Source organism: Bubalus kerabau, chromosome 5 (assembly GCF_029407905.1).
Source record: "Bubalus kerabau isolate K-KA32 ecotype Philippines breed swamp buffalo chromosome 5, PCC_UOA_SB_1v2, whole genome shotgun sequence".
In the NCBI taxonomy this organism is placed as follows: Eukaryota; Metazoa; Chordata; class Mammalia; order Artiodactyla; family Bovidae; genus Bubalus; species Bubalus kerabau.
The window spans coordinates 3,872,683-3,898,933 of NC_073628.1; the positions used below are offsets into that span (position 1 = coordinate 3,872,683).

The 26,251-nt window shown below is 52.9% G+C and overlaps 1 protein-coding gene and 1 pseudogene across 1 annotated transcript in view; one reads left to right on the forward strand and one right to left on the reverse strand.

Annotated features, from left to right (window-relative positions):
* ANO1 (anoctamin 1) overlaps positions 1 to 23,870 on the reverse strand; it is a 172,080-nt gene extending 148,210 nt beyond the window's left edge. The window contains exon 1 of the mRNA XM_055580575.1: positions 23,438 to 23,870. Within this exon, the coding sequence (XP_055436550.1) occupies positions 23,438 to 23,495 (58 nt within the window). The 5' untranslated portion in view covers positions 23,496 to 23,870. The remainder of the gene's footprint in view (positions 1 to 23,437) is intronic.
* Positions 11,934 to 13,182, forward strand: LOC129652228 (cyclic AMP-dependent transcription factor ATF-4-like; annotated as a pseudogene).
* Positions 23,871 to 26,251: the final 2,381 nt, after the last annotated feature.

A 26,251-nucleotide genomic window follows, 5' to 3' on the forward strand; every position in this document is an offset into this window, starting at 1 on the left:
CACGACCGTGCAGTGTAGACAGTCCCCTGTGAAGATGGAGAAAGACGTCCCCAGCCTGGTGACGTGTTATCAGCAACTCCTGCAGGAGAAGCCTGCAGAGACTCCAACCCACAAGCACCTAGAAGCAACCTGGGTAAGGGGGCAGGAACGGGGAACAGCAGGGTCCCTGGCTGTGTGGCTGAGATGAAAGTTCCCTGTGTGGGCTGAATTTTTATTGTTCAGTCGCTCAGTCTAGTCTGACTCTTTGCAACCCCATGGACTGCAGCATGCCAGGCTTCCCTGTCCATCACCGTCTCCTGGAGCTTGCTCAAACTCATGTCCATTGAGTCGGTGATGCCATCCAACCATCTCATCTTCTGTCGTCCCCTTCTCCTGCCTTCAATCTTCCCCAGCATCAGGATCTTTTCTAATGAGTCAGTTCTTCACATCAAGTGGCCAAAGTATTGGAGCTTCAGCTTCAGCATCAGTCCTTCTAATGAGTATTCAGGGTTGATTTCCTTTAGGATGGACTGGTTGGATCTCCTTGCAGCCCAAGGGACTCTCGAGAGTCTTCTCCAACACCACAGTTCAAAAGCATCAATTTTGTCACCTCAAAATTCCTGCCTTGGGGACTCCCTGGCGGTCTGGTGGTTAAGACTCTGCACTTCCACTGCAGGAAACAGGGGGCACAGGTTTGATCCCTGGTCTGGGAAATAAGACTCCACATGCTGTGGCGTGCAGCCGAAAAAAGAAAAAGAAAATTCCTGTCTTGCACTCCTGACCCCCAGCACCTCAGAGCGTGGCTGTACCTGGAGCCGGAGCTTTAAAGAGGTGACTGAGTCAAAATGAGATCCCTAGGGTCGGGCTCTAATCCCACAGGACTCGGGTCCTTACAGGAAGAGGAGCTCAGGACACAGACACACACAGAGGGACGAGCCAGTGAGGACACGGGGAGGAGACGGCCGTCTGCACACCCAGGAGAGAGGCCTCAGGAGGACCAGCCCCGCCCACGCCCGGGTCTGGGAGTCCAGCCTCCAGGACCGGAGGCAGGGAATCGGGCTCTCTAAGCTGCCTTGGTTGTGGGACTTTGTTATGGTGGCCCTGGTTGACTAATGCATTTTCCTTTAACGCGAAAAATAGGCATGACATGTAAACTTCCCTAACTCTTGTGACGTCTGAGGAAACTTTTAAGGCTCAAATCTGTGGATATGGGCCACCGGGGTGGTTCCCGGATCTCCTCCTGGAGGGCCAAGAGTAAGCAGGGGGCTTTCCATTGTTACAGGGAAAGTAATAACAAAAGCAAGATTTATGGAGTTTGAGCATCTGCACTCATTTTGCAACCAACCCCCTGGAGGGGTGCCGTTCGACTCCACCTCTCACATGGGGACCCTGGAGCACCAGGAGGGTGCCCACCGGTCTCCCTGCAGGAAGTGGCCCCGCTCCCTCCCTGCGGGCAGCCTGCAGCCCTTCTGGAGCCTCACTGGGATGGGTGAAAATTCCTAGTGACAATTCTGTTGGAGCCGTGACTCCCAGGAAAGAACTGCATCCAGGGATGCTCAGAAGCCCTTGGATGAAGTCCCCACCGGAATGAGGCCCTGCCCATCGCTGGTTCTGGCCTGTCAGGACTCACACTGGCTGCTCCACAGGCCTTTTGTCCTTCAGTCCCCAACTGACATGAATTCTGGCCGGGTGTTAAGAGAAGGAAATAACAAAATCTGCCAGGCCTACGTCATCTTTCCAGACGTCTGGGGTGCATGCGGGAAATACCCATGGTGTCTGGACCCAAGGGGGCTATCTGGGCGCCAGGGGCCCATGGCTAATCTGTGGAATGCGACTTCGTCTCGCTGGAGACTCTGCGGCTGGATCAGGCTCTCCCTCAACTCCTTAACATCCGCTCACAGAGATGTGCAGGGCACAGGATGCTGAGGACTGCATCCATGTGGGCTGCCTGGAGGTGGTGTCCCAGCTCCTGGGATGGGCGGGGAGGTCAAGAGGGGTTCCACTCTGGATGGTGACCTGACAGCACTTGGGATGGCGCTTGGCACAAGTCTCCATGGTCATCACCAGCCACCAACTCTAAAGGGCACTTGCTTCATTCAAAGTTGAAGGAAGGGACTTCCCTGGTGGTCCAGTGGCTAAGACTCCACGCTTCCAATGCAGGGGGGCAGGGTTCGATCCCTGGTCAGGGAACTAGATCCCACATGCCACAACTAAGCATTTGCATGCTGCAAATAAAGATGCAGCACGCTGCAACGAAGATCGGAGACCCCACGGGCGGCAACTAAGACCCGGCACAGCCAAATACATTAAAAATCAATAAAGTTCGAGGAAAAGTGGAAGCATCTTAGACAGCATACCACCAAAGATGAAGGCAAGGCTAACAAACAGGGTGGTAACGGCAGAAAGACAGACATACAGACAAACGGGAAAGAATAGAGAAGCCAGAGATCACCCTTGTGTAGATGGTCAAACTATCTTCAACAAGATCATTTGGTTGAACCACCTAATGCAATGGGGCAAAGGACAGTTGTTTCAACAAACGGGTTGGGGAAAACCAATCTCCCCAGGCAAAAGAGTGAACCTGGACCCGTACTTTTCATTACGTACAAAAATTAACTCCAAATGGATCAAAGAGCTGAGCAGAAGACTTGAAACTATAAAATTACTAGAAGAAACCACAGGGGAAATCTTGACGACACGGGATTTGGCGATGATTTCTTGTATATGACACGAAACGCAGAGGCCACAAAAGCAAAAATAAACAAGGGCGATTACAGAAAACTCAAAACTTCTGTGCAGCCAAGGAAACCATCAATAAGGTGAAAGGCAATTTACACATGGGGAGAAAATATTTGCAAACCATGCCTCTGATGAGGAGTTCATATCCGGATGACAGAAAGAACTCCTCAACTCAACATCCAAACCCAAAAAAACTGACTAAGATTGGCAAAAGACTTGAATACACATTTCTTCAAATAAGATATACAGATGGGCAATGAGCGTATGAAACGATGCTCAACATCACTAATTGTCAAGGAAATGCCAATCAAAAGCACAACAAAGTATCACTTCACACCCATTATGGTGGCTACTATCAAAAAAAAAAGGAAAATAACACAGGTCGTTGAGGATGCAGAGAAACTGGAACTCTTGTGCACTATTGATGGGAGTACAAAACACTGCTGCTATCAAAGGCAGTGTGGAGGCTCCTCAAAAAATCAAAAACAGAGCTAGCCCACGATCCAGCAATCTCACTGTGGGTACCTCCCCCAAAGAAGTGAAAACAGGATCTCAAAGAGGTGTCTGCACCCCCGTGTCATGGCAGCATTATTCACAACAGCCAAGGGGTGGAAGCAACCCGTGTCCACTGACAGATGAATGGATGAAGACGATACGGTCCATCCACACAACCATAGGCGGAAAGTGAAAGTGTTAGTCGCTCAGTCATGTCCGACTCTGTGACTCCATGGACTGTAGCCTGCCAGGCTCCTCTGTCCATGGGATTCTCCAGGCAAGAATACTGGAGTGGGTTGCCATTCCCTTCTCCGGGGATCTTTCTGACCCAGCGATCAAACCCAGGTCTCCTACACTGCAGGCAGATTCTTTACCGTCTGAGCCACCAGGGAAGCCTATGGAAGGTAATTCAGCCTTGAAAGGGAAGGACAGGGTGGCTCAGTGGTAAAGAATCCACCTGCCAATGCAGGAGACACGGGTTCGATCCCTGATCTGGGAAGATCCCACTCGCTGCAGAGCAACTAAGTCTGTGCAGCTCAACTGCTGAGCCTGAGCTCTAGAGCCCTCAAACCACAACAGGAGAAGCTCCGCAAAGAGGAACCAGTGCACGGCAACAAGAGTAGTCCCCGCTCGCCGCAACGAGAGAAGAGCCTGTTCAGCAACAAAGACCCAGCGTTCAGCAAAATAAACCCGCCACAAAAACACGAGTACTGCACCATGCCACTTTTACTCAAAGCACTCAAAGTAGACAGACTCTTAAGGAGCAAAGGGTAGTGTGGTGGGTACTGGGGCAGAGGGGAGGGGAAAGGGAGAACTGTCCAGTGAGTTCAGAGTTTCAGTTCGGCAGGATGAAAAGTTTGAGAGATTTGCTGCAGTGCGTATCCAGTTAACACTGCCGCAGTGTACACGCAAAGATGGGCAGGAGGGGAAATTTGATGTATCTGTTGTAACAATAATATTAACAGAGCTAAAGGCTCTTCAGAGGATCAGCGTGTGTAGGAAAGGACAGGTGCCCTGGGGGCAGGGCAGAGAGAACAGAGGAGTCAGGCAGGCATGGGAGTGCGTGCTGGGCTCACTTCCGAGGTCACTGTGGACGCTGGCAGTGCCCCCCGCCCCGTGCTGTCCTTGGACTTGGCAAGTTCACTTCAGGGAGCTGGGGTCACACAGGGAAGACACAGGCAGGCAGGAAGAAGCCACAAGGGATGGATGGAGGGAGGGAGCAAGGTTGGCAACTGGGACGCATGCTCTGGTAGGAGAGCGTCTGGGTACCACATTGGATGCAGACTCCCAGAGCATCAGCCGTGTGCTAGGCTCAGAGCACAGGTGGGGCGCACCTGCAGGGAGAGAGGAGGTGGCTCGAGGGGTGAGTAGGCGTGGCGAGGGACCAGGACTTGTCTCCATAGCAGTAAGAACTGAAAATGCTGGGTGTAAATCGTCTCCAGAGGCTTCTCTTCCCAAGAACATCGTCTCTGGTTTCTTCACTGGTGGCAGTGTGAGGCAAGAGCTCCTGTAAATGCCTCCTGTCACATGTGTTGAGAGTTTGCACGGGGTCTTCCACGGCCGTGGTGCTAAGGGGGCACGGGGGCTCAGTATGGGGAGGGTGATCCCTTGTGGGCCTGGCCTCAGATCCCTGGAGACCAGAACTCAGAGCAGCGCAAGTCTTGGGGGCTCTGGGTACTTCGGGACCCCGCACTGGTGCCAGCTGTTTCACAGATTGAAAGCTAGAAATGGATTTATCACTTGGTTGAGATGCTTTCCAGTTCAGAAAGTGGGTTGCTTTCAGTTAAAAGAGAAACATTCCTTAATTGGTACTCACATCACATAATTATCATTAAAATGATCAAATTGCACCCCCAGCTCGCTCTTAACCAGGCGTGGAAAGCCACCTCATGGTGCTCCAGACGGAGAAGCTCTTTAAAGACTGAGATGGTCCCTTCACTCACGGGAACTTTCCATTTTGAGTTCTTTGGAGCTGGTAAACTCATTTGATTGGTCAACTCACTTGTGAATCGTCCACAGGAAGTAAAATGGGGGGGGGGGGTGGGGAGCCAAGGTTTTATTTATAGAAACCTCATCTTTGCTATCCATCAGAAAAATAAACACAACCCACCTCACACTAAAAATATGCTTCTGAAGATCAACAACGAGGCCATGTTTGGCTGACTCCATAGAGAAGCAGAGATTTCAAACCATAGCAATTTCTCACAGACTTTCCTAGAATAACCCTGGACGGGGTGCCAACGAGCGTGTTTTTCTCATTGACATTTTAAGCAATGTCACCTCCTCCTTGATTCTGAAACTGGCAAAGAGAAGTCTCCAGCTCTGAGAGATTGGTGCAAGCTGTGTGACCTTTGCCAAGTTACTTAACCTTTCTGAACTGCAGTTTCAGTGTAGAAATGATCTCTGCCTTTCAGGGATGCTGTGAGGAGTAAACTAGATAATAAACCCATGCTAGGGTTCTGAAGACAAAAGAGATGCTCACTAACCAGTGGCGACAATCATAAGGCACTCACGGTGAGAATTTTTTCCTACTAACTCTGATTCCACAAGTCAAGGGCCATTCACAGACTTGCTGATAAAGTCGGCCTCCCTTGGGACCAAATGGTAAACCTCTCCCAGGAGCACTGAAACATTATTTTCTAGGTTTAAAAGAAACCAGGGAAGTCACCAAAATGATAGTCCTGTCTTTCCATGATATATTTTAAGAAACTAACGAAGAAGGAGAAGCCTGTGACAAGGCTTACGTCTCAGAGGATGCTTCATGACATCTGGACGGGCGTTATTCCTGTCGCAGCCACCGGAGAGGTGGCTGGAGCTCAGCAAAGTGCACGGTCCCCCCGCGTGGGTGTGAACCTGCCCTCAGCACTCCCTGACCGCGTGACCGTCCCCGCCGCCTCCTCTGTGAATCAGGAGGTGGCAGCACGTGCTTGGTAAGGGGCGCACACAGCATCTGGCATATAATCGATGCACCATCCATCTCAGTGTTGTATTTATTGATAAGAGGGATAGCATTTTATAATCTGCTCCTTTTCCTCTCTTGTCACTTAACTGTGCTCCAGACCACATCCGTTTTACTTACCCCTGTAAATCCCACACCCAGCACAGACAAGACACTCAACAAATTTCTGGCTGAAGAGGCAGAAACATACCCTGCCCTCAAGGAGATGAAGCTGAGCGAGATGGGGGGCTGAGGATAACTCTGCGTGGTGAGGAGACCCCGGGAGGACCTGCGTGGCTGTCGGGTGGGGTGGGGGGCATGGGCAGAACCCCTGATGAGCTCCTGGGGATGGGGAAGGTGGTAGAGGGGGAGGGGGAGGGCTGTTCCTTGTGGGGTATCCACAGATTGTACCTCGCCCCTCACTGATGAGCCCTTAGGCCATTTCCAAACATGTGTCACTGTTCTGGAGGAAACAATCATTGCCCAGCTCCTACTCAATCAATTAAGTAGAATATGATTTTAGAATTGGAGTGTAAACATCTGTTTTATTCACTCCATCCTCTGTTCATCCACCCATCCAGCCAGCCATCTGTCCATCCATCCATCCAGTCACTAATCCATCCATCCACTCATCCACTCACTACTCCATCCATTCATCCATCCACCCATCTATCCATCTCCCTGTCGATCCAGCCAGCCAGCCATCTGTCCATCCATCTATCTACTCACTAATCCACTCATCCACCCATCCATCCATCCTTGATCCATCTGTCCATCAATCCGTCCATCTGTCCACCCACCCACCCATCCATCCACCCATCCACTCATTAATCATCCGTCTGTTCTTTTATCCATCCATCCATCTATACAAACTTCCCTCCCCCATCCCTCCCTTCCTTTGTTCCTCAGGAGAACTTTACATTTTTGTCCCTATTGGTATTTTACCCTTTTAAGTTTATTCACAGGGTATTTCTATCCACCCCCCCCACCCCCGCTCTTTTGGATTGCATCCTTTCTCCACTGCAGTTTCCAGCAGTTACACGGATTCTTGTGGCCACACAGTAGCTCTGGAGAGTTGTCAGGATCTGACTCCCTGACAGAGCCGCCTTCTGATTATCGCCATGTTTCAGCTGATACTTTGGGTTTTTCAGGTAGGCCATCATATCGTCTTCAGTAAGTGGCTGTTTCATTTCCCTCTTTCAACAACCACAATTACTATTGAATTTTCTTGTCTGATAGCACAGTCTAGAACTTTCAGGGCATTGATAATTGACAGAGGTGATCACAGCATCCTTGATTTGTCCCTGATTTTAATGAAACCACTTGTAACACGTCACTATTCAGTGTGATTTTGGCTCTTAGCTTGAAATAGGTGTTCCTAACCCTGTTTCAAAGCTGTGCTTTTTGGTTTTTTAAGAGTTTTTAGTGGGAAGATGGGCTTCCCTCACAGCTCAGTTGGTAAAGGGTCTGGTCAAGTGGGAAGATGTTGAGTTCTATCCAAAGAAGTGGGCAACAGAGGATGAGATGGTTGGATGGCATCACTGACTCAATGGACATGAGCTTGAGCAAACTCTGGGAGGTGGTGAAGGACAGGGAAGCCTGGGGTGCTGCAGTTCATGGGGTTGCAAAGAGTAAGACACGACTTAGCAAGAGAACAATAACAACAACAGCAGGAAGATGCTGAGTTCTACCCAATGTCTTCTTCAGCAGCAAGTCAAGAAGACCACACGTGTAGTGGATTGTAGGAGGCCATGATTCTCCTGCCCCGGCCAGTAGCTGCCCCCGTTGCCACACTACTTTGCAATGCTTCCCGTCAAGAGGCAGGGTGTGTCTCTGCAGCTTCTGGGCTGGCCTTGTGACTTGGTTTGGCCAACAGAAAGAGGCAAAGTGACAAGCCTCACGGGGCCTTGAGAGCACTGCATTCTGTCCTGGATCTGGCCACTGCCCTGTGAACAAGCCCAGGCCAGCCTGCTGGAGGCTGAGACTCCCATCACCATCCCAGCTAACCACCAGCTTGTCCATATTGAACCGTGGCTACTCTTGAGCAGCCAAGCTCAGCTGACCCCCCAGCTGACTGTGGATGCAGGAGTGTCCCCACTGGAGACTGACCACACATCTGGCCCCAGTCAGCCCCCCGACGCACAGCCTGATGAGAGGTAGCGGGTGGCTGTTTGCAGCCACCGTTCTGGGAGGTTCACCGGGCAACAGTGGATACCACAGTGGCTGCTGTCTTTTGGCCTGTTGAGCATGAACTGAGGGTTACTGTTGTGTCCTGGAAATCACAGAATGAGCCTGTACATGTGATTGGGCCCAATTTTTCAACATGCTGCCGAGTTGCCAAAAACTCAGCAAATGTGACCAGGCACTCTTTGTCAGAGTTGGCTGAGACTTTGTAAAATCGAAGGCTCGTTTTGTCTTATTGCTTCAAAAAATGATGCTACTGGGATTTCCCTGATGCTCCTGTGGCTAAGACCCCATGTTCCCAATGCAAAGAGCCTGGGTTTGATCCCTGCTCAGGGAATTAGATCTCACATGTCACGACTAAAGATCCCACGTGCTGCAGCTAAAAAACCCAGCACGATGCAGCTAAGACCCAGTGTGGCCAAATAAATGAATATCTAAAAACTGGTGCTGCAGACAACTTGTGGGCGAGGATGTGTGTGGTCCCTGGGCTGCTCAGGACACTGGGTTCCGGGTGTGTGATGCTTAGAGGAGAATGAGTGTGATCTCCAGGGTGAGGACACGGTGGCTGACACCCAGAGGTCTTAGGCCTCGTAGACACGGCCTGAGGCCACTTTCTGAGTCGGGAGGGGGAGGGGGGCTAGAGACAGTTGGTACCATCCCGTAGATGGTCATAGAGTCTAAGCCAAAAGAAGCTCCCAGAATACTGCTGTCCCTGGGGTTTTGCTGTGGTGGTTTTAAATTACATCCTCAAATTTTGGGGTGTTCCTCTGCTCAGAAGGGAGCCCAATCTCCCTCCCCTTAAGTATGGACGGAGCTTAGTGTCTCGCTTCGAATGAATAGAATAAGGCAGAAATGACAGCATGTTACTCCTGAGAGCAGGCTGTCAGAGGCATTTTAGACTCCTCCTCACTCTCTCTTGGACCTCCTGCCCCCGGTGAAGCCCGCTGGCATGCTGTGAGGACGCTCACGCAGCCTGAGGAGACGTCCCTGTGGTGAGGAGCCAAGGCTCCGCCAACAGCTCTGTGAGCGCGTCATCTTGGAGGCTGATCTTCCAGCCCCAGGACAACCTTCAGATACCTGCAGCCCTGGATGACATCTTGACGATAACCTCCTGAGGGACTCCCAAGCCAGAATCGCTCAGCTAAGCTATTTCTGAATTTCTGACCCCACTGAAAGAACCTGAAATAATAAATATGCATTATTTCAAGCCACTAGGTTCTGAAGTTGTTTGTTACACAGCGCAAGCTGACTCATATACTTCTTATGGTGTCTCTGAGAGGTGAGTTCATCCATGTTGACTTATTCTCTCTCATGGACTCAAGGCTCTGGCACAGTATTCTCCGTTCTAAGATCCCACTAGCATAGACCTCTTAGTTTACTGGATACCCTACTTAAAACGTGTGCCAACTCTTTGCTTGATAAGGAGTGAGCTTGGGTTTCTGAGACAGGCGTTGTACCTGAGAAGCCGGTCTCTGACCAAGGCTCTTCTATGAACCTCTGCAGGAGAAGCCCCCAGAAGCTGCCTGAAATCTGTCCTAACCGCCCTGCCGTTGGTCTCTCACCCTTGTGTAGGGATTGGCGGCAAGCTCAACACAGGATACCCTGTGTAGAGAGAAGCCATGCCATGCATAATTCCACAGTGGGATTACATGGTCAGTGAGAATGCTGAGGCAGCTTGAAGCAGAGGTGGGTTCCAGCACTGCCCTCTCCTGATGTCTTAAAACCATCTCATAGGAGCATCACACACATGCCAGAGACAGGCACACACGATGCCTTTTTGGTAACGAAGAACTTTCACGCGGCCAGCACCCAGGAGCCCCCTTCCTGACCCCCAAGGGGAAACCACTACCCCGATTCTTGTCTGCTCAGATGCATTTTGCTGTTGTATGTTCTATAACTGGGGTCAGACGCCGTCCTGCTTGTTCTACAAACAGGATCCCACAGCGTGTGTCCCTTTCGCGTCCAGCATCCTTTGTTCATCGCGACCTTGGTGATTCCTCCCCGATGTTGGGAGCAGCTGTGAGCAGTTCACCCTGGGCTATAGAGGGCTCTGGGGTTGGAAGGGACCACGTGTAGTATCTGGCCCAGGGTTGGTAGGCATCCAGGGGCTCCCATTTGGGGGCTGTGGTGTGCACTGCTGCAAGGAATCTGCATGTGTGCTTCTAGACGACCAAGGCCGGGCGTCTCAAGGGGAGAGCAGCAAGTCTGCCTGGTTCAGTGACTCGCAGCTCTCGAGTTTCCGGCATCAGCTCCCACCCCCGCGGGCAGCCTGTGAGAGTGCTGTGGCCCCATGCTCTGGCCTGAGCTTGGCATCATCTACGTTTTGCATTTTAGCCCCTCTGGTGGGCGTAGGATGGTATCAAGTGGTGGTTTCACTTTGCACTTCCTGATGACTAATGAACTTGCGGGCCTTTTCATGTGCTTACTGGGCCCTTTCTCTGAAGATGCTCGTCAATCACCCGATCTGATTCTGGGTTCTTGGGAAGCAAGCCTCTCTCCTGAGAACACACTGATATAAGCTTTCCCCCAGGAATGGTGCACGTTTCATTTTCTTCCTCCAAGTCTAGCCCAAACACACAAACGGGACTTTAAGCGGCTTGTGCCGATCCACTTTCTCCCCAAGGGCTCATTGTGCGTTGCTCTGACCCCACTGAATATCCCCGTCCAGCCTGGCTGGGCTGGGCTACAATTACAAAGGTTCGGTTATGGAGAGCCTGCCGGGAGTTCCCTGTTAAGTGCCTTCATGAGACTTCGCTCTGGCAGAGGTGCGCGTCTGGTTACATCCGGCCCCCAGGCCTTTTCAGAACACAACAATGGGGCTACGCTGTATGCAGGACACTTGGGGCTTCCTGCCCTCTGTCCTTGAGGAAACCCTTCGCACTGTTATCAGACACCCCCCCGCCCAGGTGTCTCCAAGTGGACGGGGGAGTGCCCTCACTCAGATTCTTTCACAAAAAGATGGGGACTCGGGTCCACTTGATCCTCAGAGAGCCACATGGGTCCTGGGCAACCAGCAGAAGGGAAGAAGTGGAAACGCGTGCATTCGGCAAAGGTTTACTGAGCACTGACTGTGTGCCGGCACTGCGGGTGTGCTGAGGATTCAGGACACACAAGAGACGCTCTCCTGGACCACCTGGCATTTACATCAGTGGAGGAGGAGGGGCAGATAGGTTCTGTTCAGTTGCTAAGTCTTGTCCAACTCTTTGTGACCCCATGGACTGCAGCACGCCAGGCTTCCCTGCCCTTCACCATCTCCCAGAGTTTGGGCAAATAGTAAGTCAGTCCAATAAATCAGATCCAATTACAGTTCTCAGACCCTGCTTGGGGGGATGGAAAAAGGGAAGCACTCTAGCCAACCAGCTGGCATTTTCTTGCTTCCCATCTTAGGCTTTCCTGGTGGCTCAGACAGTAAAGAATTTGCCTGCAGATTTTTCCTTCCTCCCGTCCATAGATGTAGTTCCTCCGGGCAAGTGCGCAGTCTCTACTCCCGCTCCCCCAGGGTCCGCGGCCACCATGGCGCATTAGAGGCAGCAGTGCCTGCCGCAGCATCGGCCTTTGCAGCGGCAGCAGCAGCAGCAGCACCAGGCTCCGCAGCGGCAACCCCCCCGCCCAGCGGCTTAAGCCATGGCGCTTTTCACGGCATTCAGCAGCAGCCTTGCTGTAACCGACAAAGACATCTTCGAATTAAGCACATTCCTCGAATTAAGCACCAAAACCTCGCGACATGGCCGAGATGAGCTTTCTGAGCAGCGAGGTGTTAGGGGGGGACTTTGTGTCCCCCTTCGACCAGTTGGGTTTGGGGGCTGAAGAGAGCCTAGGTCTCCTAGATGACAACCTGGAGGTGGCCAAGCACTTCAAACATCATGGGTTCTCCTGCGACAAGGCTAAGGCAGGCTCCTCCGAATGGCTGGCTGTGGATTGGTTGGTCTCAGACAACAGCAAGGAGGATGCTTTCTCTGGGACAGATTGGATGGTGGAGAAAATGGATTTGAAGGGGTTTGATTTTGATATCCTATTCAGTAAAGATGACCTGGAAACCATGCCAGATGAGCTCTTGGCCACGTTGGATGACACGTGTGATCTCTTTCAGCCCCTAGTCCAGGAGACTAACTAGGAGCCCTCCCAGATAGTAAACCCAATTGGCCATCTTCCAGAAAGTTTACCAACAATTGACCAGGGTGCCCCCTTCACTTTCTTTCAACCTCTTCCCCCTTCCCCAGGGGCCCTGTCTTCCACTCCAGATCATTCCTTTAGTTTAGAGCTATGCAGTGAAGTGGTTATCCCTGAAGGAGATAGCAAGCCGGACTCCACCACTTACAGTGCTGTGTTCCCTCAGCGCGTAAAAGAGGAGGGTGCCCCCTCAGATACGGATGGTGGCGTCTGTCTGAGCCCTGACTCCTCCCCGGGCTCTCCCCAGGAGAGCCCCTCCACCTCCAGGGGCTCTCCAAATACGAGCCTGCTCTCTCCAGGTGCCCTCAGTGGCTCTTCCCGCCCCAAACCCTACGACCCTCCTGGAGAGAAGATGGTGGTAGCAAAAGTCAAGGGTGAGAAGCTAGACAAGAAGCTGAAGAAAATGGAGCAGAACAAGACAGCAGCTACCAGGTACCGCCAGAAGAAGAGGGCAGAACAGGAGGCCCTCACTGGTGAATGTAAAGAGCTAGAAAAAAAGAATGAGGCTCTGAAAGAGAAGGCAGATTCCTTGGCCAAGGAGATCCAGTATCTTAAAGATCTGATAGAAGAGGTTCGCAAAGCAAGGGAGAAGAAAAGGGTCCCCTAGTTAGGGTAGTCAGGAGTATGTGCGCTTGTATATAGAAGGCTGAAGCTGTGTTTTAATAAATTATTTTGTAGTGAAAGTGAAAAAAAAAAAAAAAAAGAATTTGCCTGCAATGCAGAAGACCTGGGTTCCATCCCTGGGTCGGGAAGACAGATCCCCTGGAGAAGGGAATGGCAACTCACTCCAGTATTCTTGCCTGGAGAATCCTATGGACAGAGGAGCCTGGCGGGCGATATAGTCCATGTGGTTGCAAAGAGTTGGACACTACTGAGTGACGAAACAACCCTGGCAGTTTCTTAAATAGTTAAACATACTTTTATCTTATGACCCCTGTATTTCAGCTGGAGGCATTTATTGGAGAAACGAAAACATGACCATAAAAAGCACTGTTCCTTGAAGCTCCATTCGTAAAGGCTTCAAACTGGAAACAACCAGTCTTTCTAGGAGGATGGACAGTAGCCTTCGGTCCATCCACACGATGTGACGAACCCAGCAGCAGAACTGCTACTGCCCTGCACAAAACTGGACGTGGGGGCGTTCTCACCCTGTGCTCTCATTTATAAGAAGTTTAGAACAGGCAGAATTCGTCCACGGTGGGGGTGGGATGGGCGGTTGATGGGAGACGAGTGTGAGGTCACTGTCTGGGGGCAATAGGAATATTTCATGGTTTTTTTTATTTTAATTTCACTGCATTGAGTCTTAGTTGTGGTGGCAGGCAGGCTTAGCTGTCCTGCGGCAAGTGGAAGCCCAGTTCCTCCACCAGAGACTGAACCTGCGTCGCCTGCATTGAAAGGCAAACTCTTAACCACTGGACCACCAGGGAAGCCCCTGAGTATTTCATATCTTAATGGGCATGGGTCACACAGGTGTAGGAAGCTCTGTTAGAACCAACAGCACTTGAGATCCGGGCATCTTACTCTCTGCAGTTGTTGTTGCCGTTTAGTCGCTAAATTGTGTCCGACTCTTTGCGACCCCATGGACTGTAGCCCACCACAGCCCTCTGTTCATGGGATTCTCTAGGCAAGAATACTGGAGTGGACTACCATTTCCTCCTTCAGGGGATCTTCCCGACCCAGGGATCGAACCTGTGTCTCCAGCAGCTCCTGCTTTGCAGGCGGATTCTTTACTGCTGAGCCGCCAGGGAAGTCCTTAAACTGGCGATAATCTTTTGTTTGAGGGACGGGAGGACAGAGGAGAGTGTTTTTTCCAAAAGGCAGGATTAAGGGTAGAATGTGAAGCAGCAGAATGTGGGGGCCATCCCCGCTCTCCTGCTGGGTTCACAACCGCGATGGCTATCCCCTCCTCCCTCCCCGCTCGAAAGAACAGATAAGAGCAAACGTTCAAACACTGCAGGCCGTTCCACCCACCACCCGCCTCCCAGGGAGCCCAAGTCCAGGGAGGTGAACCCACTGTTCTTTGTTCAGCTCTCATGCCCTCGTGCCTTTCAGCGTGTGGGCATCACCCACCCCCAGGACCCCAGCCCCAGAGGAGCCAAGCGCATTCTCCAGAGTCGCCGCACCGTAGAGACTGAACTTCACCCGGCACCAGCCAAAGACATGGTGTCCCTTCCAAAGCGGCCAGAGACACAGGTGACGCCAGGCCTTTCTTAAAGGCTGGTCCCCAGTGCAGCCTCCCGAAGGGACTTTCAAGGCTAATTATCTGTCGACTCTAACGTCCTCCTTAGGTTTGGGAAGAGGGGAGAAAGCACTGGACTTGGAGTAAGCTAACAGGAGCTCTGGCCCCACCTCTGTCACCAAACTGCTATGTGACTTCAGGAATATCATGCAACCTCTCTGAGTCCCTGTTTCCTGGCTTTCTCATTCCAGGGTTTCTGGAGGGGATCCAGGGCATTCGTTAGCCTCTTTAAGGGCAGAAGAACACCTGTTCTGATGACTATTCATTAAAATCAAAGACATAATTACTTAAAGATTTCCCCTTTGAGATGGAAGTTGGAGAGCCTCTGTGTGTGAATGAGGTGGTCAGCTGAGGTCAAGACTCAATTTATGGCTCAGCTGGACACGTCTAACAACTCTCAGAGCTTTGGCCGAGCGAGAGGTTTAACTTGTTTGTATTCTTAGTCACATTTTGTTTAATTTATAACCACAACCAGCTGTCAGTGGTGTAAGGCATGCTGATGTTAAAATACGAATTAAGAAAGAGTCCGCATATGATAAAGTGCAGTCAACTCAGCTCAAGATGGTTTCACAAGTTGATGGCTACGATCTAAAGTCTACAGCCCAGGGGATTTCACTGGTGGTCTAGTGGCTAAGACTCTGTGCTCCCAACGCAGGAGGCCTGGGCTTGATTCCCCAGTCAGGGAACTAGACCCACATGTTGCAACTAAAGATCCTACATCCTGCAATGAAGAGTGAAGATCTCATGTGCCAAAACTAAGACCCGCTGCACCCAAATAAAGAAATATTTTAAAAAATAAAGTCTATAGCATCACCAACTCAGTGGACATGCGTTTAAGCAAACTCCGAGAGATGGTGAAGGACAAGGAAGCCTGGGGTGCTGCAGTCCATGGTGTCACAAAGAGCCGGGCACAACTTAATGACTGAATAGAAAGAAAGTGAAGTTGCTCAGTCGTGTCTGACTCTTTGCAACCCCATGGACTGTAGCCCACCAGACTCCTCCGTCCATGGGATTTCCCAGGCAAGAATACTGGAATGAGTTGCCATTTCCTTCTCCAGGGGATCTTCCCGACCCAGGGATCAAACCCGGGTCTCCCACGTTGCAGGGAGACTCTTTACCGTCTGAACCACCCGGGAACTGACTGAACAACACAATATAAAGAGATTGTATGTGTTATACAAAACACATTATGTAGAGCTATCTCTGTATCATCTGCCTAACTATATGTATCTATCTATCATCTAGCTACCTATCAATTAAGGGGAAACCTTCCCGGGGCTTCCGTGGTGGTTCAGTGGTAAAGAATCCACCTGCCAATGCAGGAGATGCAGGTTCGATCCCTGGTCCAGGAAGATCCCACAGCCTAGAAGCAGCTAAGCCTGTGCACCACAACTCTCGAGCCTGTGCTCTAGAGCCTGGGAGCCGCAACGACGGCAACTCACATGCCCCAGAGCCCGAGCTCTGCAACAAGAGGCGCCGCCGCAAAGAGAAACCTGTGCACCACAACTAGAGAAAAGCTCGTGCAGCATCAAAGACCCAGCAGAGCCAAAATTAAATAAATTAATAAAATTATTAAAGGGAACTCTTCCCATGCTATACCAATATCCACAGTGGAGTATTTTTTGCTTAAAATCACTCCTTTTTCATATAGCACACAAATGAAATACACCTAACTTCCAGGAGGTCATCTGAGACCACAAACCCTGTGCAAAGGTGTCCTGAGCTGCTGCGGGCACCTGCCCACTCCCAGCCTCCTCCAAGTTCTGGTCTTAGGGGTTTAAGGACAAACAGAGGGTGTGTAAAACCAAATTGGCAAAAACCAGCTCAGGCCTGGCCTTCTGGAACTCTGCAGAGTGCTGGGAGAGCCACGCTGATAGAATACCTCTAGCAGCGGGTACAGGGATGACTGTAAGTGGTCACAGAGAGGTGCTGAGACGCCGCTGGCCATCGGAGTCAGGGCAGGCCTCCAGGAGGAGGTGACGGAGCTTGGAGGGAGAAATGGCCAAGAGCCCAGGGAGCAGGAAAGAGGGGATGAAGGACCAGAAGAAGGTCAATGAGGCTGAACATCGAGGGGAAGGGCTGGGGACGAGAGGGAACCTTGAGAGGCAGGTGGGCTTCACCTGTGGGCCAGGTGAGGGCTGGCGGGGTCCAGCGCAGTGGGGAGGAGGGGGCCAGCCTGGAGGCAACAGGGGAATTGAGGAGTGGGTAGCACAGACACGGGGAGCTGGGGAGGCTTTGAGGGGTGCGTGGGAACTGGTATCAACCGGACCAGGTAAAGGGAGGGTGGGAGGGGGGGCCAAGCAGAAGCGTGACAGCACCATGCAGAGCCGGTGGGAGCTATCTGAGCCCCCCGGACTGAGGACAGGGCTGGGGTTAGGAAGGAACGCTCTGCGGGCCCCACTCCAGCCCGGAGCCCGACGTCCTCAACAACAGAGTTTGCAGTGGGAACCCGTGGACAGACGGGGGCTTTCACTCACTCTCCTTCCCCTGGAACCCCCAGTCCCCAGCTGTTCTCTGACCAGGAAACAATGTAATAAAAAATATGCTCAATTATGCCTTATTCTAATAGCTCACATCAGTAGCTCCATTTCCATCCCAAACAGTGCGTTCAGACTTCTCCAGCGAAGTGCCATGTAAATGCATTAAAAAGTCATTATACGCCCGAGGCCGTACGTGGGCAGCAATCATTCCGGTTTAGTGTGAAAAGGAAAGGATTAAATCTTGGGTGTCAAGGGGAACGTTTGCCCTCCACACCCAGAGGCAAACAGCGGGGCAGCCGGAGGGAGGAGCTTTCGGCTGCCCGGCGGGGGTGGTGCCTGGGGGGTTCCTCTGTGCATGTGGGAACCCGGAGCCCAGTGGGGCTGCACCGAGGTGCAAACCCCCTAGGCGGGTGAGGGGACCCCTGGGTTGCAAACGAGCAGCCTGGCTTACCAGGCAAGACGTCTACTGTACACACAGGCCCTCCGAGGGCTGAATGCATGAAACTAGTAATTTGTCTACCCAGTGGCCACGTGACCGTGGTCAAATGGATTTCTGAAGGTCGGAAAGCTTTTGATACTTCATTACGCAGCGTGAAAACCCTGACATGTGTGCCCGGCGCTGGAGGCGGAGGGCCCTGCCGGCTGCTGGGAGCGCCCACGCCAGGCAAAGCCAGGCTAGGGAGAGGAAGAGCTGGCGAGAGACACCTGGCTCCCTGCGGGGGTTCCAGCTGCAGCAGGGCCCCACCCCCAACCCCAAGGACCACCTCCTGGTCAGAGGGCTGGGGAGGCGTTATCGAGTTGGGGAGGACCCCATGTCTGGAGCTGGGGACCCAGATTGGATCCTTGTCCAGCGGCCCCAGCGCTGACCTGAGTCTCAGGATCCCCCACCTTCAGCCATGCTGACTGATCTCCAGGGCGCCCTCGGCTGTGTGAGCCTGGGCATGTTACTTGGTGTCTCTGTGCCTTGGTTTCCTCATCTGTCACAAGGGGCTCGTGATATTACTAATGCGTTACCAACTCATCAAGTGAATATTAAAGGAAATGATGCACGTAAAGAGCTTGGAACAGTGCCTAAAACAAGATGAGTGGACAGGAACCGTCAGTTATCCTCCATTCCCTCTGCCAAGCCCTGTGCTGGGGCTACAGAATGGACCCATTGAGTGAGGCAGACGTGATCCATGAAACCTGTCGTGTGTCTGATGGAAGGGACAGCTCAGGTGAGGCAGGTGGTGGGACAGTTGGGTGGATGGGTCCTCAGCACACAGGGCTTACTTAGCCCGAATCAGGGCCCTTGCACAATGAACATCACAACATAAATCAACACAGGCTGTAAACTTCATGGCAGCAGGACCATGGCTACCTGGTATCTCCAGCTCCCGGCACTGTAAATGGCCCCCACACGGAGCATCATCTGCCTCTAAGTTGAATTATGTGTCAAACTGCAGGTACCAGGCAGCTTCCTCCACGAGTCACGTGACAGCACAGAAGAGACACTCACGGTGTGTAAAGTGCGTCAGAGGACAAGATCCAGGGAGGGAAAAGGCCAGCTGGAGGAGGAGCGAAAATACCTGCATGTCTTATAATGGCAAGGGTGTAATATCCAGAACATATAAAGAGCTCCTACAATTCAACAAGAACACAAACAACCCCTAAAAACTGGGCAAAGAAACTGAACAGATAAACAAAGGCTATATGGGCTTCCCTGGTGGCTCAGATACTAGAGGATTGCCTGCAATGCAGGAGACCTGGGTTCAGTCCCTGGGTCAGGAAGATCCCCTGGAGGAGGGCATGGCCCCACTCCAGTATTCTTGCCTGGAGGATCCCATGGACAGAGGAGCCTGGTGGTCTACAGTCCATGGGGTCGCAAAGAGTCGGACATAACTGAATGACTAAGCATGCATTGAGGATGGAAAGAAAGAGGAACCCTCTTAACTGCTGGAAGGAATGTAAAATGCTGCCACGGCTGTGGGTTTTCAAAAAGTTAAGGATATGATCCAGCTATTCTGCTTCAGAGTACATATTCAAAATAACTGAAAACTGGATTCAAATAAGGCTTCCTAGGTGGCGCTACTGGTGAAGAACCCGCCTGTCAATGCAGGAGACTTAATAAACGTGGGTTTGATCCCTGCGCCTGGAAGATTCTTTGGAGGAGGGCATGGCAACCCACTCCAGTATTCTTGCCTGGAGGATCCCATGGACAGAGGAGCCTGGCGGGCTACAGTCCACGGGGTCGCAAAGAGTCAGATACTACTGAAGCTACTTAGCATCCACACACACGGACTCAAACAGATACTTGAATGCAAATTTTTGTTGCAGCTTGAATCACAATAGCCAAAAGGGGGAAATAACTCAAGTGTCCATTGAATGAATGGATAAGAAATATGTGGTCTCACATTTAATGGAGTGTTATTCAGTCATAGAAGGGAATGAAATTCTGATACCTTGAACCTTGAAAGCATGTAAAATGAAATATGCCAGACACAGAAGAACAGATACTGTGTGACTTCGCTCCTCTGAAGTACCTAGAATAGTCAAATTCGTAGAGACAGGAAGTAGGGGAGATGTTACCCTGGCCTGGCGGTGGGGGAGGAAAATGGGGAGTTATTGCCTAATGAGCACACAGGTTCTGTTTGGGGACGATAAGAAGAGTTTTAGAAATAGATAGTGGTGATGGCTGCACAACATTCGACAAGGACTTGAACGCCACTGATTTGTAGGCTTAAAAATGATGAAAATGTTATCTCTGTCCAATGTCAACTAGAAAAAACCCCAAAAGGTGAGCCCCTCACCTACCCTAACCCACACGTTTCTCCTGCTCAATCCAAAAATCTTCCAGCTGCTCTCTAAATTTTCTCTTACTCTCAGACCCTCCATGTGATGTGTGGCCAATCCTTGTCCGCTCTACTCTCAAAACACACCCAGAGACTGCCCTCCGCTTGTCACCAGCGACTCACGCCTGGAGTACTGCAAGATCCTCCGGACTGGCTTCTGCCCTCCCCGCCTCAGCCTTCCCCTCTTTCCCCTTCAAAGAGGCCAGAGGGATCCTGCCCAAACCTAGATCCGCTCTAGACCCTTCCAGAGGCTCCAGGGGCCCATGACAATCTGGACTGCCTCTTGCACTCCCTTTGGACTCCGTGAGCCCACCTGGTGTGTTTCGGGCACTCCAGGTGTGAGGCTTTGCGCTGGCTGTTCCCTCTGCCCAGCTTGCCTTTCTTCCACCTCTTTGAGCCGTGCAGTCCCACGCTGCCTCCCGATGAGGGCTTCTCTGGCCACCCTTTCTAGTATATGTGCTGCCCAAGCGAGCATATGGCCACTTTTTTGAAAATTGCCCCCTATTTTGTTCAACTTATCTTCATGGACTCATCACCAGCCAACATATGAGATACCGAATTCTTCTATGTGGTCAAGAAAGCTTTCCGAAGGCCAGGACTGCGTCTGCTTTGTCCCCTGCTGTGTCCCAAGCCCAGAGGGTGCAGTGCCAGACACCCCGCAGGCCTTGCATAGCTGTTTGCTGAACACACAGGTGAAAGTTTCAGGGGCCAGCCCTCCCATCCTCTCTGAGTGGGGAGCAGCGTCTGGTGACAAGCCACAGCCAGGCTGCCTGGGGTTCACACCTTGCATCTGCCGCTTCTCAGCTCTGTGACCTTCAGAAATCTCTCCATGCCTCGGTTTTCTCATCCACCAATGGGGAGACAACAGGGTCCACCTCACTCACTGTGATGACACCCGGCCCACAGTGAACTGCTCAACCAACAACCATCTTTACCCACCAGCCCTCCCTCCCGCTCCCCATGCCCAGGGTGCCATCAGTGGAGAGAGGCACATGGGCTGGTTTCCAAGAGGAGGGGACATCCTGGCAGGGTTTTGAGGGATGAGCAGGAGTGAGTTGGGCAGACATGTCCTGGGGGAGGGGTGCCTGTGTCCACCTCGCCCTTACTCCACCTGCCCTTGTGGGAGGTACAGGCCATGGGCTTGTGAATAAATAGCTTATTAACAAACAACGAGGGAGCTTATAAAGAAGGCAGAGAAGGAGGTAGCATCTGTAATGACTGTTGCAGGGAAGCAAGACTGAGCTGGTCCTGGGATGTCTCAGGAGCTGGGTAGGACGTCACACCTGGGGCTGTGGACGGATGCGTGTGGTGATGAAGAGGGGAGGGGCAGTACTCAGGCACAGCAGAGCAGGAATAGAAAAAAGGCTGTAGACTCAAACCCTCCAGGTTGACAGCTAAGGCACAGAGAGGTTGGGTGGGTTGAGCAAGGTCACAGAGCTGCACACAGCAAGGCTGGGATTCAGAATCAGGTTCGCCACAGCTGCACCCGCCGTGAGGACGTCTGCGGTCAGGGCCTCAGCGCCTGGCGCGGAGACAAAAAAGGGAGCTAAGGCCTCTTTCCATCCTCCACCTCTGCGGCTTTATTACTTCCTATTGACCTGCACGTGCCAATGCGGCCTCTGGGCCTTTACTTTACTGAGACAGCTAGAGAGGAAGGGTGATGCTATCAGAGTTCGCCCACATTCTTGCATGCTGGCTGTGGCAGAACCGGGTGCCCGGTGGCAAACCCAGGAATGGAGGTTGGAGCACTAGTCCTAGGGTCTTAGACCTGTCACTGCTGAAGCCCAGAGCAGGAGAAGAGGGGCGAGACCCCTGCCCATCACACAGAGCGGAGACGCAGGTGAAAGGAGCAGAAAGCCTGCTTTAGGGGTGGAGCCCGTCTGAATCAGACCGTCCTGACAGCCCCTGGTTCCTCACATCAGAGATATGGCCTGCCCCCCAATTAAAAGGCTCTCAAAACCAAAGAGCAAGCCCTCCCAGCTAGTACACTCCTGTGTGCAGGAATTACAGCTCCAGCTGCATCCCTGGGTGATTCTGCCTGGTGGGGTAAGGGAGGACCAGAAATCTCATGGGAGCTGGACCCAGGCGTCACCCTGGGCTCCAGTCTCGATAGCCCCGTGAGCTAGCTGTGTGGTCTCAGCTTCTTTGTCTGCACAACGGGGATGATTCTGCTCCCAGCTTGCAGGGCTAGGCTGAGGGTTGAATGTGTGAAGTGCTTAGTTCGGTGCCCAGCAGGAGGCAAGAGCTTGCTTAGCCGCTCACAGATGCTGAGTTCGGGACTCATGAATGCATCATGTCCACAGGGAGCTGGAGGCGGCCCCTCGCGCCAGCACAGCCAGGCCCTCCTGGCTGACTTTCTCAAGCCTTCCCGTTCCCAGGTCTGGCCTTCCCCCTCTGGCTGGCAGTGCCTTCTCTGTTCCTCCTGAAAAGACTTTGATGGGTATGGTGTCATTTCTAGAAAGAAGTCCAGTTGGGGCTGTTTAAGAAGCAGACACCAGGATAAGTTTCTCCATGGGCATCCCCCACCCCTAGAAGAGGCGAAGGTTGGGGGAAGGAGGAGCGACCAAGGAACAAGGAGGAGGGCTTCCTCCTCAGCGGCTCCTGGCTCCTGGTTGCAGGTGGCTTTGACCACCGGGCACAGCATACCAACCAGGGCGCTCCCAGTTGGAATTCGGCTGTGTAATTAAAGCCAAGTGCAGGCTGTAGCCCCTTGTCAATGTCCCTCTCTGAGGTTTATTTAATAACCTCTGAACTGGGAGGGGAAAAAATCATCCAGGAAACATGGCTTGGGTCATTTATTTTAAAATTATTGGTACAAAAATAGCCAGGGTCGTGATTTATGTTCAGGGAGGGGCCGAGGAAGTCAGGGACTCCCCCCTCCCAACTGCCGTCCAAGTCTCACTTGTCTCCCCCTCCAAGTTTCACCGCAGTTTCCATTATGACTTCAAGTCATAGTAGTTACTTTATATCGCAAATAAATCTCCGGAACAGCACGGAAATATTATGTGTATTAATAGCGCCTGTAAAAACATCCGAAAACCTTCCATCCGCCTAGGGCTTGGACGATTCTGTCCCGGGAATGGGAAACCGCTCGGCTGGCCGATGCCGGCCAGGGGGCCGCGGCGGCCCCCAGCCCCGCCCAGCTCGCGGTCTGTCTGTCCGCTGTCAGTTTGTCTGTGAGTGCCCTCAGTGACCCGAGGCCGACAAAGTACCCCCACCCAAAAGCTCGCGAGGGACGTCCCCGCCACCGGAGACAGGGGTCTCTGTCTCCTGCTCCCTGCACGCCCCTCAGTCCCTGGGAAGCCGCTGTCCCCGAAAGACCTCGATGCCGCTGCCGCCACACCCGGGTCCCTCGCCCTTCGCGCCGGCCCTAGATACTCACCAGCTGCGGGGGCTTCTATGGGGGTCAGTGCCTCGAGGCCGATGTCGTCCTCCAGCATGGCGCGGCTCACTGCCCGGCTCCGGTGCGCCCCGGACCACGGGATCCAGGAGAGGAGGGACGACCAAAAGTCCCCCCTAGAGGTCTGAAGCAGCTCTGGGAGCCGGGGTCCGAGCCCAACTCGGGAGGGGACGGTCCCCCTCTGCCTCCCCAGACGCAGGACAAGAAGCCGCGCGCGCCGGAGCCAAACTTGGCCGCCCTCGCGCACTGCCGAGCCGCTCCTCCCCCTCGGCTTTCTGGGCAGGGGGTCCCGGCCCGCTCCCTGCCCCCCAGCCTCCCGCGGGGCTACCTGCGGACACCGCCCTCGCCCCGCCCAGTGCGCAGCGCGACTGCCCCCGCGGCCACCGGACACCGAGGGAGCGCGCGGGATGCTGGAGACCAGCAGCCACGGCGGCGATCCGCCGCGGGTCCCGCCCGCCCCGGCCTCCCGCTCGCCCCGGCCTCCCGCTCTGCGGGGCTCGTCTCCACCCGCTGTCTGACCCGCTTATCAGTCGGGGTGAACAGTGGAGCCCTGAGCCGCTGTGCTCAGCGGGCCCCCAGATAGGGCCCCGGGAAGGGGGTGCTGACTGCGGTGGGGGCGGGGGCGGAGAGGAGGCAACGACCCAGTCCGGAGAGACCCGCGCAGCGTGGGGCGTCAGCGGAGAGCGCGCTACCCCCTGTCTCAGGCAGCGGGACCCCAAGTCATCACTCTCAACTTGTCAGAGGCGGGAGGTAGTGAAGCCCAGGGAAGCGAAGGCGATCGGGAGGTTACAGGGCAAGTGCCTGGCTTGAACTTGAACCCTCGCCTATGCATAACTTGGGAATCTGAATAAGGTGAGAACTGTTCCCAAATAGGAGAAAACTCCTGTTATTTGAGGATTCTAGCCTGCGAGGCTAAGAGGACTCAGCCAGGGGGGCCGGCAGGGGCTTCCCCCACATCCTGCAGGCTGGCTCAGGGCTAGGAGCCAGAGGTACCACTCTCTAGCCCTGTTCCTGTTTAGAAGGTGAGGTCTGGACACGCCAGCATCCTCCCGGGCAGCGGCTGTGTGGGCACCGGGAGCGCACAGAGCGCCTCAGGCAAGGCGCCTCCTGTGTCTTTGCAGACCTCACACCCATGACATCTCCGGATAAATACAATCAATTCTGAGGCAGAACTGCCTTAAACAAAACGCTCACTTAAGCTGCTCCCTGATCGCTGCAGGGCAGTGGTGGGACGGGAGCAGACTGCTTCACCTTTTGAAAGGCCACCTCCCACTTTCTGCGCTCCGGGGAGGAGCCAGGCTGGTGCTGAGAGCCCGTTCACCCAGGCTGTGGACCCCTAGCTCCCCTGCCAAGTAAGCAGTGAGCCCCCCGGCTTTGGCTGGCTTGGGGAGGAGACTGGATCTGGCCCCTCTGTGGGGACAGACCACATCCACTAGACAGCCGTCTATGCCTGCTTGAGGATGGATGACCAGTCCTCCCCGATGATCCCCCCCCAAATCCTGCCAGGCCTGCTGGGATTGGTACCCATGTGTACCGATCGGTGGAAATGCTCTAGTAGCAGCACAACCTTCCTGCCGGAAAGTTCTCCCTTGCCCCCCACCCCAAGTGCAGTGTACAGAGAGGGGACTCAGGCCTCCTTCCTCTCAGGGGCTCAGGGAGAGAGGTGACCTGGGATTGTCCTTGGTATTTATCTTGTTTTGGTCTAGACTGAAAAACTGGGCGTTGAGGCACCTGGAGGGGAGCTGTGGGGGGTCACTCTGTGCAGAGGCTGCCCAGAGGCTGTGTACCCCGGATGTATACCCAGGAGGGCAGGGGAAGCTGCAGGGAGAAGAGGCGCTGCAGGGGCCCTTGCTGGGGCCACGTGAATTTCCCAGAGCCCTTCCAGCTGACCCAAACCACTGTTGTGTGGGAGTCCAGATACGAACTCATTTTTCTTGGAAAGGTCTGATAGCCAACGTGATACATAGCAATAGCTCCGTTGTGTAAATACACAGAGAAAATTTTAGAATTCTAACCCCTGGAATGATGAACTATAAACCAAAAAAACGCTCAGGAGGAAAAAAATGTAAATAGGTCCTGGGGCTATTTTTAACCATCATTGTTTACCTTTTGAGGGCAGAGAAGAGCTATTGTCTAGTTAGCCAGGTTTAAAATGCACATTATTTAACGTATTATTATTAGCCGAAATATGTTAAACAGCCATTAATAGATGTTGATTCACTCTGATCGAAGCCATTTTTCTTCTTTTCATTTCTTGGCTCCAATTAAGCTACGTTCTGATGAAACCCTTCAGCTGTGTCCAACATATGCAAAAGAGCCCGTCGGAGATCCAAACCCTTTTAAAAAAGATATTTCATCCTATCAAGTTTTAAAAGATAAAGATATTTCAGTAAATACTCAAACCAGCTCTTTTTTACAAAGATTGGTTTCGGCTGCTATTTTGGTAAATGTTGCCAGGCTGGGCTCCCCTGTGGCCTGAACAGGGAGCGAGTGCCCTAGAAGAAGGGGTGCCCTGGGTCCCAACTCCTTTTCCTTCCGGGGAGCCCCAGCGCCCACCCCCTGCACAGTCAGGAAGATGTTGATGTCAAAAGCAGAGTGGGGCAAGTGGACTGTCCCGGGGGGGGGGAGGGGGGCGCGCGCCGCCACAGCCAACGTTACGGAATACAGTAATCACGCACACAATGCTTGTAATTATGGAAAATGGTTTCCCTTTTCGGCAAAGCGGGGAAGGGAGGGAGGGAGGGAGAGAAGGCAGTTTGCAGCGAAGGCCAGCACTCAGGCCCTGGGCTGGTTTTA